Raw genomic sequence first — 13,730 nt, 5'->3', positions numbered from 1 at the left:
AAGAGAGAGAGAGAAATAATGATATAATACCTTGCATGAGGATAGTTTTAGAGAAGAGAGAGAGAGAGAGAGAGAGAGAGAGAGAGAGAGAGAGAGAGGGGGGGGGGGGGGGAGAAAGAGAATGAGAAAGAGGGAGAGAGAATGATAAATAGAGCTTGCATGAGGATCGTTTTTGAAATTTTTAGCTCAACAGGTTTTTCTAAGTTGATAATGTCCACTCATTTGTCATTTGTTGATTCCCTTTCACCAATCCACAGACAGCAACAGGCGGTCGTCCAGATTCAGCATAAGAAATCTAAATTTTGGCAGTCGGCACCCACACTGTTTGTTGTTGAGATATGAGAGAGCAGCTGAATCGTCCCGCCACTCGCTCACACACTGGCGTGCTCGTCCGCTTGGCGCCGTATCCGTCCCTGCCAGTAGCACGGCGGCGTCTCCCAGGTAGGATGAGGAGAGAGGGGTTGGTCCGGTGATGATGCCGTATGGAAAACAGCTCCGTTATTCGGTTGTTAAGTCTGGTGTCACTCGTGACGTTTAGCAATTTCCCGGGTCCCAAAAAAAATGTGTACTAAAGTGGTAGAGTGACAGTTCAATCGTTTTTTAGACTCGGATCTATTCATACAACATGGGACACAGCACTGCGGCATTTCGAAGAGATCAGCCAACGTTGGACCCGGAAACAGGTCACGACTTAACAACCGAATACCCACCTAGTCATACCGAGGAGCCTGAAACCCTCTGGGTTGTTGTGACCATTCCGTTGGCGTTAGCTTCTTCTGAACGGCTTTGAGAGTTCTGTTGAGAATGTGAGAATTTAAACTCTGCACTTGGGTGGCATGGAGCAGTAAAGGGGCTACATTTAGGAAGGTTGAGACAAAGTAGTCTTCCTTCAACATGGGATGGTAGTGGTATCGGTTTGGACTCAGATGACACACACACACACACACACACACACACACTGATCTCAGTGGGTGGTCAGGAGCAATAACATATGTGTTATGTCCTCCCTGCTCTTAGCTGTAGCGCTAGCCTCAGTTCCTGCCTGCTGTTAGCTGTAGCGCTGGCCTCAGTTCCTGCCTGCTGTTAGCTGTAGCGCTAGCCTCAGTTCCTGCCTGCTGTTAGCTGTAGCGCTGGCCTCAGTTCCTGCCTGCTGTTAGCTGTAGCGCTGGCCTCAGTTCCTGCCTGCTGTTAGCAATCCAAAATATTGTGTTTGTGCTGTGTTAGTTGATTTGCGAGTGTGTCATTGATTTTCAACAACGACTGAAATGTATTAAAAACATTTTTTTAAAGAAAAGTCTGAATGTTAAATTGGCTGCCGACTTGCGGACCAATTGACCGGACTGTGTCACATAGGCTACGTTCACACTGCAGTGAAATGTGACCCAAATCCGGTTTTTTTGCCGACACGCGACTCAGGTCTGATTTATGCACGACCGTGGGAACAGTGCAAGTCACATGAAACTTTTTAAAATCCGACCTGGGTCGCGTTCAGAGGTGGTTTTATATCGGATACATGTCTGATATTTATCAACGCGCCCCCGTCTGAACTGTCAAGTCGCGTTTAATGCGACTTTTACGTCACTCTAGCAGGGTTGCCAGATGGGATTGACAATTTACAGCCTAACCAGCCCATAACCGCTAAATCCAGTAGCCCATTCGGCGGTAACCCACCCCATCTGGCAACCCTGCACTCTAGACGCAATTGCTCGTATTATATCTTGCTCATATCTTTACCGGCTTCCGCTGCACAAAAACTTGAAAATGAAACCGGTTGTAACTATATATGTTATCCTATATATTATATATCATAAATCTAGATATACTTGCAGTATACAGAGTAGACCTGTATCCTACAAAGAGACTTAGATTTAGATTTAGTAATCTAAAAACTAATTAGACCCCTATACTTTTTTATTTTTTATTTTTTATTTTACTACTCAATCTTTTCAGTTTGTAAAGCATCTTTGAGTGTCTAGAAAAGCGCTATATAAGTCTAATGTATTATTATCATTATTATTATCCATGGTTACTTCTGTAAACAGTGCGCTGCGCGTGACATCCTGACGTCATTGTTATTGTCCTTCTGCGCATGCCGGTCTGTTCAGGGCCGTGGAATGTTCACACTAGTCAATGTAGGTCAAGTATAGGTCACATTTTAAAAGTCATGTGAACTGCCAAACAAAAAAATCGGATCTGTGTAAAAATTCGGAATTGAGCACCAAGACCTCCCGTGTGAACGTAGCCCTATAGACCTGCTACAGTACCTGTCTGTGGCCACACCTGACACCTGTCACCCAGATGAGGCCCGTTCCAAACTAGGGCAGTTTGAGGAACTCAGTATGTTGCCTCTGTTCATTAAGTTTTTTGTTCTGGAAACATTTCTTTGCCGAAAGAGAACAACATGTTGATCTGCATTGTTAAGACAACGACAGGTGCACCTCTGCGCTGTTCATACAGCGTTATGATTTATGCAGGATGAACAGAAAAAAAAGTTCAACGCTGTTTTATTCATTTCCCCCTTGCAGCCTGAGAGCGACCTGCGAGGCTAGCTGAATAACACACAGCACCTGGAGGGGGAGAGAGAGGGAAGGAGGGAGAGAGAGAGGATCGAGGGACGGGCGTCAGCGGGAGAGAGGGACGGTGGAGGAGAGAGGAGAGAGTGACAAGTCTCGGCAGGGACGGTGGCAGATGGTGTCACTGCAACAACACGTCTGCAGGTAGGTACCAGCCTGTACAATACAACACACACACACATACACACACACATACACACACACACGCAACTTTTTAAGTCTGTTACAACATAAATCTGTCTTCTGCTTGGGCCAGACGGTGCAAGCATAACTTCAACAAAACTTTAGCGTACATGCAGGTAGCCACACACACACACACACACGCACACACACATACACACACACACACACACACACACACACACACTGACACACACCAAACGTGCAGGTAGCTAGCTGCCCACACACAACACTGTGCACACCTACCTGCCCACTCAGATCTTATCCCCATCGTGAAGTTGATCGATCCCCATCGAGAGAGTACACAATGTTTTACATACAATATTAAATAATTCTATTAAGTCTAATAACATTTGTTGGCAGCTAGTTATGTCGTAGATTTTCACAAATGTATTGTTTTAATCGTCTGCCTGCTCAGGGACATCGCTGGTCGCTCTAGTTTAGTGGTCACCAAGCCGTCGATCGCGATCGACTGGTAGATCTTTGAGACTTTCCCTGTAGATCTTTGATTGATAAAAAAAAAAAAAAAAAAACTTTTTTTTTTTAATCTTTTTTTAAAATTATTTTTATAAATACACAAAGAGCCTATGTTTTGCACGCGCCTCTCTCTCTCTCTCTCTCTCTCTCTCTCTCTCTCTCTCTCTCTAGCAAACTGTTGTGTCGCAAATGCTGCATGAAAGTGACCAATCAGATAAGAGAATAGTACTGCTACGTGACTCGCAAAAAAAAACATTTGTCAAAATGGTTTTCCAGGATTCTACAACAAAGGTGGATTTCTTCACTCTTTTGCACTTAAAGGAGAAAACGAGGGGTGTGGATATTTACAATGAGTTAAAAAAATATGTCGGTGAAAATGACATACCCATTCATAAACTAGTGGCGATTACTACTGACGGGGCCCCAGCAATGCGCGGTGCGCGCAATGGATTTATTGGACTGTGTCGTAATGACCCTGATTTTCCCTCCTTCGTCAATTATCACTGTGTGATCCATCAGCAGGCCTTGGCTGGTAAGGTGTTGGACTTTTCCCATGTAATGACACTGGTGGTGAAACTAGTCAACTCGATTCGAGCGAAAGCGCTTCAGCACCGCTTATTCAAAGCGTTATTGGACGAGCTCGACGCTGCTTACGGAGACCTGCTTCTCCATGCTGATGTGCGGTGGTTGAGTCGCGGCAAAGTGCTGCAGCGATTTGTCGACTTGCTGCCCGAGATCAAGACGTTCCTGTCGACAAGGCAAGTGGTAGTAAATATTTTCATAGGCAAAGGACTTAAATTGGTGTGGAAAGTCAGATCTTTACCTTTTCTTTTTACTGTTTCCCCCTGCTTTTATATTCATTCTATGCATGTATATGTTTTTATATATGTTTTTATTCACTTTATGTTCTTATTCCTGTTGTAAAGCACTTTGAGCTGCATTTCTTGTATGAAAGGTGCTATATAAATAAAGCTTTACTTACTTAGGCCTACTTACTTACAAGGAACGAGGAGCACAAGGAACTGGCAGACGATGCGTGGCTACTGGACCTGGGGTTCCTGACAGACATAACCGCAAAACTGAACGCACTCAACTACGAGCTGCAGGGAAAAGACCGACACCTTCCCCACATGATAAGCACAGTAAATGGGTTCAAGGCCAAGCTCGGTGTTTGGACCACACACACCTAAAGAATGGGAGGCTGACACACTTTCCCAACCTGGAGAAAATGGCACAGGCCTTGGAAGACAATGATGCTTTTCACCCTGAGCAGTACTGTGCTCCCCTGGACAAACTGGCAACAGAGTTCAATCGGCGTTTTGGTGAGTTAGATGTCATGGGAGATATTGCTGCATTTGTCTCAAACCCATTTGTGCCCATTGATATAGAGCAGGTAGCAGCCAAATTCTAGCAAGTATTTACTTTGCCAAGTGGAGTTGACATGGAGATGGTTGATTTACAAAATGACATAGAGCTGAAAGCCAGGTCAAGGGACAGTGACTTTTGGGGACTTGTCAGCAGAGAGAAGTTTCCTCTTCTCACTGCATGTGCACTAAGAGTGAGTGCCTACTTTGGATCCACATATCTCTGTGAAATGTCATTTTCACAGATGAAAATAATCAAATCAAAGTACAGGAGCCGCCTTACTGACAGACACCTCACAGACTGTCTCAGACTGGCAGTCAGTAGCTATGAGCCAAACTACAAAGCACTTGTAGACAGTATCCAGTCACAACCATCACACTGACTTGAGTGAGTAACATGACTGTTTCGATGTGAAAAGTAATGCTGCATAAGATGACTGCACTTAGCACTGACTGAGACACAAGTACACATTACAGTTCTACTTTATAAAATGCTATACTTGTAAATATGTTTGTCAATGTTAATAATATGAGAAAGTACACATTAGTTTTACTTTTGTTTTGATGTGAAAAGTGATGCTGCATAAGATGACTGCACTTAGCACTGACTGAGAAAGTACACATTACAGTTCTACTTTATAAAATGCTAATTGTAAATATGTTTGTCAATGTTAATAAGTAAGAATAATAATTAAGTCAGTCAAGTGTCAAAATGTCAAGAATGTCAGCTAACGTTACTATGAACAAAATGATTTTATCATACATTCCTCCATTCCATCATTCCATGCCTTTATTTTTTTGTGTTGTAATGAAATGACATAATCAAACTTTGAATTGAATTTCAGTTATGTACAATTCTTAAAGCAAGACAGCTGCCTGATATGCTTGATACAGTCTTTTTTGTTGTTGTTGCATCAATTTTAATGTTGGACCAATGCATTGCATCTAATTAAAATACAGGCAAATAAACGTCATTAAGTTTAAAGTACTATCTTGGCTGTCTTTTTCTCTCAACGCTTCAATAGGTAGATCTTGCCTTCACCAAGGCCCAGGTCAGGGATCTTGGGCTTAAAAAGGTTGGTGACCACTGCTCTAGTTGATAAACCAATCAGAATTCAAGTACGGCTTCATTAGGACCCCGAAATGTAAACACTGGCTGTTAACCCTAGCAACTGTGACTGGATGTTAACCCTAGTAACCGCGGGAAAATAAAGAGATGTGATGAATTATGGAGTATTGTATGCATTTAACAAACTGAATGGACAATATTATAGCATTTTCAGATTTTCAAGTTGGACCAAATTTGTGCATTGTTCTCTACAGGGGGCGAATCTTCACACTACAGAAAGCCAAATTGCAGAAAGGGCAGTAAAAAAAAATATCAGTTACATTCCAGATGTGCCAGCTTATATTGGCTGCCATAGAGAATGATATATGCAGTATGCCAGTATGCCAACAAAACATTGAAAGAGCCCGCAAGAGAAGGGAAAACTCAGTACAGGAGGCTGCAGGTTTGTTTTTATAGCAATATAAGTTCTTTATAAGAACAAGATTATTAACAAGATATGATATAAATGAGGTAAGATATGACATGAATAAGATATGATAAAACTAGATATGAACAAGGCATCAATGGGTCAGGGTCAGCCTTGTCAGGTCAGGTCCAGAAGATGTGCAGTACAGTCCAGGGCTGAGCATCTGGGGTTACCTGGGGAAACAGATTTTTTTGTAATAAACTAGGCTATAACTACTCACACTGTTCTCAATACAGGAGGAGGCAGACACCCGGCTGTTGCGTCACTGTGCACATGCCTCACAGTGTAGCTCACATGTTGTGATCAGCAGTCCTGACATAGATGTGTTTGTACTGGCCATCGCTTTCTGTAAGGAAATAGGAGCAAAATACTTCCACACAGGGAAAGGGATAAACAAACACACCATACACTTACAGAGAATACCCAGCCATCTTGGTGATGAAGTCTCTAATGCGCTCATTGGATTTCACTGTTTCACCGGCTGTGATACAGTGTGTGCACTGCGCGGCAATGGAAAAGTGAATATCGTAAAAACACTCCTGTCCAACAAAGAGCATTGTGCTACTTTAAAAAAGTTGGGAACAGCTTTTCAACTGCCAGCAGACCTGTATGAGGAAATTGAGGCATTTACATGCGATCTCTACGACCACAAAGGCTGTAGGGATGTACATTTAGCACATTGAGCCAGCCAGACATCCCTCCGCCAATGAGCCATGGCTGGAAGATAGAGGGAGATTTCTTTGGGATTGACTGGATGTCACTTCCCCCAGCCCTAGTAGTCCTTGGGCCAAACCCCAAAATTGAACATTTCATTACCATCTGGGTGGGCAAATTCTAGATGTGATTTTTATTCCTATACATCCCTAGATTATATTTTGATATGATAGACCTTTTGGTTTGGCAGCTTATTAGTGGTTATCACCGCTTAAAGGTATGGACTGCTTTTCCTCAAAACCGGAGGTATTATTATTATTATTAAATCTTGCGACCTAGCACTGCGAAAACACACTAGTGTTTTATATGTTCTCTAACACTTCAATCTTTGTCTAGTCTCGTCAATTATACGCAAGGCAAATGAAGATACACTTAGTCTTGGGTTTTGTCTTGTTTTTCTAAACCTATCCTAAGTTAAGTCTTCACATACATAGTCATAACGTAGATATTAATTTGATAACAATGCATTTCGATTGTCAATATTGACTGCATCAAAGAGTAGTTAGGGATTACCAACGTATATTACTATGAGAAAGGTTATGCATTTGAATATTCAGTGGATAAAATACCTTGCCATACCAAAATGACGCCTATGATATGAATTAGTATGACATGCAAATCTTACCTGAAACCATACCTGACAGTGAAGTTATCCGAAACAACTCAGTCTTCTCGTCTTTCCAGATAATACGTTGTTTACTTCATAGATCCGTATTTTGAAGGAATATCATTGGCAGGCGTCAAGTCAGGTGACACTTTAACAGGTTTTGATTGGTTAGCGGCATAGTAGTCACACGCGTTCTCCTTATTAACCTATGAATCGTAAGTTTAGTTTTCCTAAAACTATGACTGAAAATAGACTGCCAACAAACGGAAACATGTTCAGAAAAAAATGATTTAGCTTATATGAAAAAAATCATATATACTCTTTCGCTGGGGATCGATCATTTCAAAAACTAAAGCAGATAGACAGCTTCGGCCCACCGCCTATCAGTGTGTGATGGAGATAATAGACTTTCGACTTTTGACACTTCAGAAGTAGATCATATCAAGTGTCAAGCATAGAGGCATGGTATGTGATCTCAGGTCAGTGGTCAGGAGCAATAAGGCATTAGCCTGTGAGTTATGTCCTGCCTGCTGTTAGCCTGAGCATAGCCCCAGGTCCTGCCTGCTGTTAGTCTGAGCATAGCCCCAGGTCCTGCCTGCTGTTAGCCTGATCACTAGCCCCAGGTCCTGCCTGCTGTTAGCCTGATCACTAGCCCCAGGTCCTGCCTGCTGTTAGCCTGAGCCCTAGCCCCAGGTCCTGCCTGCTGTTAGTCTGAGCCCTAGCCCCAGGTCCTGCCTGCTGTTAGCCTGAGCACTAGCCCCAGGTCCTACCTGCTGTTAGCCTGGGCGCTAGCCCCAGGTCCTGCCTGCTGTTAGTCTGATCACTAGCCCCAGGTCCTGCCTGCTGTTAGCCTGATCACTAGCCCCAGGTCCTGCCTGCTGTTAGCCTGATCACTAGCCCCAGGTCCTGCCTGCTGTTAGCCTGATCACTAGCCCCAGGTCCTGCCTGCTGTTAGCCTGATCACTAGCCCCAGGTCCTGCCTGCTGTTAGCCTGATCACTAGCCCCAGGTCCTGCCTGCTGTTAGCCTGAGCCCTAGCCCTAGGTCCTGCCTGCTGTTAGCCTGAGCCCTAGCCCTAGGTCCTGCCTGCTGTTAGTCTGAGCACTAGCCCCAGGTCCTGCCTGCTGTTAGCCTGAGCCCTAGCCCCCAGTGACAGACAGCAACGTCTGCTTGAATGTCGGCCCAATGCTCAGATCCCATCTACATATGCTCAGCGAGCTGTGAGATTAGTCTGGAATGATTTGTGTCTGTACGTTAACTGAGGAAAAGTGTATGTGTGTGTGTGTGTGTGTGTGTGTGTGTGTGTGTGTGTGTGCCTGTGCCTGTGTGTGTGTGTGTGTGTGTGTGTGTGTATATGTGTGTGTGTGTGTGTGTGTGTGTGTGTGTGTGTGTGTGTGTGTGTGTGTGTGTGTGTGCGTGTGTGTGTGAACTCTCCCTGTCCCTGCTGAGCTCAGGATATTAAAAACTTCATCGTGAGTCACGCCACCGCTGAGTCTACCAGAGAGGATGTGGAAACATATTCCCTCATTATTATGTCTTTACATATGTAAAAGGAGTGTGTGTGTGTGTGTGTGTGTGTGTGTTTGTGAGAGAGGGAGAGAGAGAGAGAGAGAGAGAGAGAGAGAGAGAGAGAGAGAGAGAGAGAGAGAGAGTAAACCCAGAGAGAGAGAGAGAGTAAACCCAGAGAGAGAGAGAGAGAGAGAGAGAGAGAGAGAGAGAGAGAGAGAGAGATGTATATCCATGGGAAGCATGATCCGTGAGGGGGATGTTGAGAAGTGAAGTGCCAGTTAATGATAGAGATGAGAGAGTGTACAACGGCTACTTAACCGAGAGTCAAATGCATGTCGATCACATTGTTTTAGATCACATTTACATGGCTACATGTGAGTGTATGGACTTCAACATGATATACAGTAGAGCATGTATTGTGAATCTCCTTGCACACACAATAGTTTGTTTGTTGAGAAAATGTGTTCTTTTTTTACTCTCAGATCATTTCAAGGCAATAGTAGTTATTGTCCTTATTTTAATATGTGACACGTTCACGTGTATTGGTCCGCATGTCGGGATCCAACTTAATGTTCAGACTTTTCTTTCGAAAATGTGAATACATTTCAGCGTTGTTGAAAATTAATGACACATCGCTAGTCAACTAACACAGCTTGTTTTGTGAGCCTGCTAAGAATGTAAAGTAGTGTTATAGTTAACTAGGTTGCAGTGGGGATTACTCACCGAATCCATTGCATTGCAGTGTTTTGGCTTGACTAGCGAGTCTGTGTTGTGATTCTAGACATGGTTGAAAAGTATTTCTGCGTTTCAAAATAACATTTAAAAAGAACATTTTGATTGGTTGCCGACATGTGGACCAAAACACAAGACCATGACACATATCTCAAAGGGACGTGCTCCTTTGAATCTAAACCCTATGACGTGTACAGGAAATGTATGATTATGCTCTTTTCACCTCATCATGTCATTTAGATCCATTGTTTCACTGATCAGCTCTTTTGAAATGGAGAAATATAAAAGTTCAAAAGAACTCAAAGTGTTGCCTGTATAATTACATTTAAAAAAAGAAAGAAAACAATCTGCTTCATTATAAGAATAACGTTTGGAACCTGTCAAAGCTTGGTAGCTCCCTCACTGACGTGAAACAATAACAGAATCAGAGTATCAATTAAAAGCAATTTGAAGCTGAGTTAACGAGCTGAGGGCCATATGTCCCTGTCAGCCTGGAGGAGGGGGCCACCCGCTGTGGAGAGTGGAGAGAGCATGCTGCTTCTAGAGATGTACAGTAGAACCTTACTGTCTCCCCCCCCCCCCCCCACACACACCCACACACACACACACACACACACACATGCAGGCACGCGCACACACAGACACACACAGACACACGGTTGCAAGCACGTGCACGCGCACACGCACACACAGACACACGATCGCACGCGCACATGCAGACACACACACACACACACACACACACACACACACACACACACACGCGCGCGCAGGCACGCAGAAATACACAGCCTAATTAAGATTGGCACTTTCTTCTCTTCACTTTCTTTCTTCTTAAAACAGTTATAGTCCGGTTGGATAATTACCACACTCCACAGTGTCCTTGTCGAAAAATTAAAACAGTTAATTGTCCATACATCCAAAGCAACCCAAATATCCAAACGAAAAGGCAGGTAACAAAACTGACGGTAAGGTGTGAGATTAAAGAGCAACATTTGTGTATGATCTAAAGTACAGCGAGCGTGTGGTCAAAATAATGTTGTTCCCAAACTAACCTGTCTCCATCCGCCCAGGTGCAACTAACTGTAATACACCTGGACCTATGCTCTCACCTCACCACGTGAATATTAATCATTAAATAACCAAAAACATAAAATAAAACATTAATCATGACATATAAAAAACCAAAGACATAAAATAAAACATTAATCATGAGCCAAAAATGTAACTCAAAAAGCATTAAACACAAATCATCCAAAACAAATTCAAAATAAATGACATTCCGGCCCCTAATTTATGTGTATAACAAATAATTATTAAATCATACATTAATAGCCATCTATGTCTCAAATGCCATCATACATTGCTGTCATCAATATACAGTAATTATTCACTATTCATAAACCAAAAATAAGCATAATGCATCCAAATACATCATTACTGCATAATAATCATCATCATTTACATCAATTAGAGTTAGAGATCAAAAAGGGGGTGAAAAACTCAAAAACGTCTTCTGGCAGAATGTCTATTAGCACATGCCTAGATTTCAAAACGATTCCAACGTAAACATTTAAGCACCAAATTGTCCTTTCCAAAATAATATAACATTCCAATATCCTTTCCATAGCAATCATCTACTGTACATCATGTTTGTTACATACAGCATGAATTTACTACATTACATCATTTTGTAATAGGCCTTTCCAAATAATTGGTTTGGGTCTTAACACACACTCTACGCACAAAACCCTTATATAATCCTTCATAGTTTCTATAATGCGTCGCATAGACCATGAATTCCTGGGGGCAGACTCATCAACTATAGGGACTAGATCTCCAACTATGAAGTTTCGATGTTGTTTATTCCGCTTTTGGATTTTCTTTTGAATCAGGATAAATATGTGTATGATATGAAATTAGTGTTGAGTTAACCCTTGCTCTTATGTGATGTTTCTACTTTCCTCCAACTTATTGTCAACAATCAATGTCATTATTCACATGTTTCTTTCTTCGAAATTATTTATTTTTCTTAATTTCCTTCACCTCTTCTCCCACCTGAAACAAAATTAATGAAACAGATTTAATTTGAATCAACCTATTTTGTCATATTCATTAATTGTGTTTTAATTACATTGGCAGATGTTACTGTGGTTAGGAGGGGAATTGACCCCCATAGTGTTGGTGACGATCATGACGAGTCTGTTAGAAATAATACACCTGTCACGCCTGTTCCTAGAGACGGAAATATAACAGCACTATAATCTATCTTAACGTCTTGCGTCTTGCGAGGTTTATAGGTGAGTTTCCTCCTGTGGTCTACTCTTCACCGAAACTGTCATTACTTATGTTCCCAGAGAGGAAGATAACAGAGATATTCAGGATTAGCCAAATTTATCATCAAGTTCAGGTTCAACGTTTCTCAGTGCAATAAGCCTCTGATACGGCTGAAATGAAATTACGCAATTATTTGTGAGGGAGAAGAAATTATTTTGGGCATCTGGCATCGGGCGCATGAAACACTTATCAACTGCTTTGCTTGATTGATTTACCCCTTTCTAAATGACAGCTGGGTCTCGTGTGTGTGAGGCTAAGATAGCGGCTAAACACAGACGCAGTACCTGCAATCTCACACACCATATTGGGAAGGACAGCTGTTGAATACAGTCGCAGTATTAACACTTTCATCTATATCTTTTTTTTCATTGTCTTATTATCTTGTTAAATGCTTATCTATTTATTTTCTATATATATGTATCTATGTATTCTTACTATCCTCCTTTTTCTGTATTTTTTTATGCTGTATGTAAAGCACTTTGATTTGCCCCTTTGATTTGAAATGTGATATACAAATAAACTTGCCTTGCCTTGCCTTTGGGTGGCTGCAGCTCAGGAGGTAGAGCCGGCGTCTAATGATCGCAAGGTTGGCGGCTTGGCGGCTCGTGTCGAGGTGTTCTTGGGCAAGACACTGAACCCCAAATTACTCCCAATGAGCAGGGCGGTGCCTGGCATGGTAGCTTCCCGCCATTGGTGTGTGAATGTCTGTGTGAATGGGTGAATGAGAGGCATTTGTCAAGGTCTTTGGAATAAGGTGCTATATAAGTGCAGTCCATTTATGTGTATCAGAAAACCTCAGAAAACTGAAAACTCAAATGCGGCCCTGTTTGTAAGACTGTCAGAGCAATGAATGGACCTTTTTTTCTACCTTGGATAAATCCCCAAGTCAATGGCTTTGAAAATACCCTTACCGTCAGATTCCTCCTACGGAGATAAATGTATACAAGATAACGACCTCGAACAGCAAACGCTCTACTTCGACAAATGATCCGTACTATTGTGCCAGAGCCTCAAAACATGCTGTCAGGACTAAACTATAGCAACATCACTGGGAACAAATGACACAGCCACAATGTGCTCTTTATCAAGCATAGAACCAACCATTTGAAACGTTCTGTAAAGTTAAGCCTTTAAAGTTGTATTCTAAGCTATTCTATTGTGTCCTGCAGTCGAACACGGTAGCAGTGAAATGACTGCACTACAGGGGAGGTAGAAATCAGACTCATTGTAATGCATGGGACGGAATGAGGAATGGTGTTGTGTTCTGTTTATTTTTCTGATTGCGGCAGTCCCACTCATATTTTTTCATTTTATTGGACAGATACAGTGAAGACAGACAGGAAAGTAAGGAGAGAGAGGGCGTGTCAGCAGGACATGGGCCGGATTCGAACCCATGCCGACACCCATGCCGACACATATACAGGCATATGTGTGCACTGTAGACCGCGGTGCTAGACCACTGGACCACCCCAGGCCACAGGTGTTGTTGTGTGTTTGATGCCGCTCCTTATTCCGTTCCATGCCTCACAATGAGCCCCGTCCTTCGATGTCTACCTCCACCAGCCTCCCCTGTCCTCTGATGTCTACCTCCACCAGCCTCCCCTGTCCTCTGATGTCTACCTCCACCAGCCTCCCCTGTCCTCCGATGTCTACCTCCACCAGCCTCCCCTGTCCTCTGATGTCTACCTCCACCAGCCTCCCCT

General features: G+C 42.8%; 1 protein-coding gene across 1 annotated transcript in view; it reads left to right on the top strand.

The window, feature by feature from the left end:
- Positions 1-2,630: 2,630 nt before the first annotated feature.
- The window catches only part of LOC308162595 (nck-associated protein 5-like), a gene marked incomplete at its 3' end in the record, with an annotated part of 69,550 nt that continues 58,450 nt past the window's right edge, over positions 2,631-13,730 (top strand). Inside the window, exon 1 of the mRNA XM_080536740.1 lies at positions 2,631-2,717. Within this exon, the coding sequence (XP_080392866.1) occupies positions 2,689-2,717 (29 nt within the window). The 5' untranslated portion in view covers positions 2,631-2,688. The remainder of the gene's footprint in view (positions 2,718-13,730) is intronic.

This window comes from Nansenia antarctica, assembly GCF_963989245.1.
Source record: "Nansenia antarctica genome assembly, chromosome: 7".
Taxonomy (NCBI): Eukaryota; Metazoa; Chordata; class Actinopteri; order Argentiniformes; family Microstomatidae; genus Nansenia; species Nansenia antarctica.
Note: the sequence above shows the minus strand (reverse complement) of the source record. Positions and strands in the feature narration are given on the sequence as shown.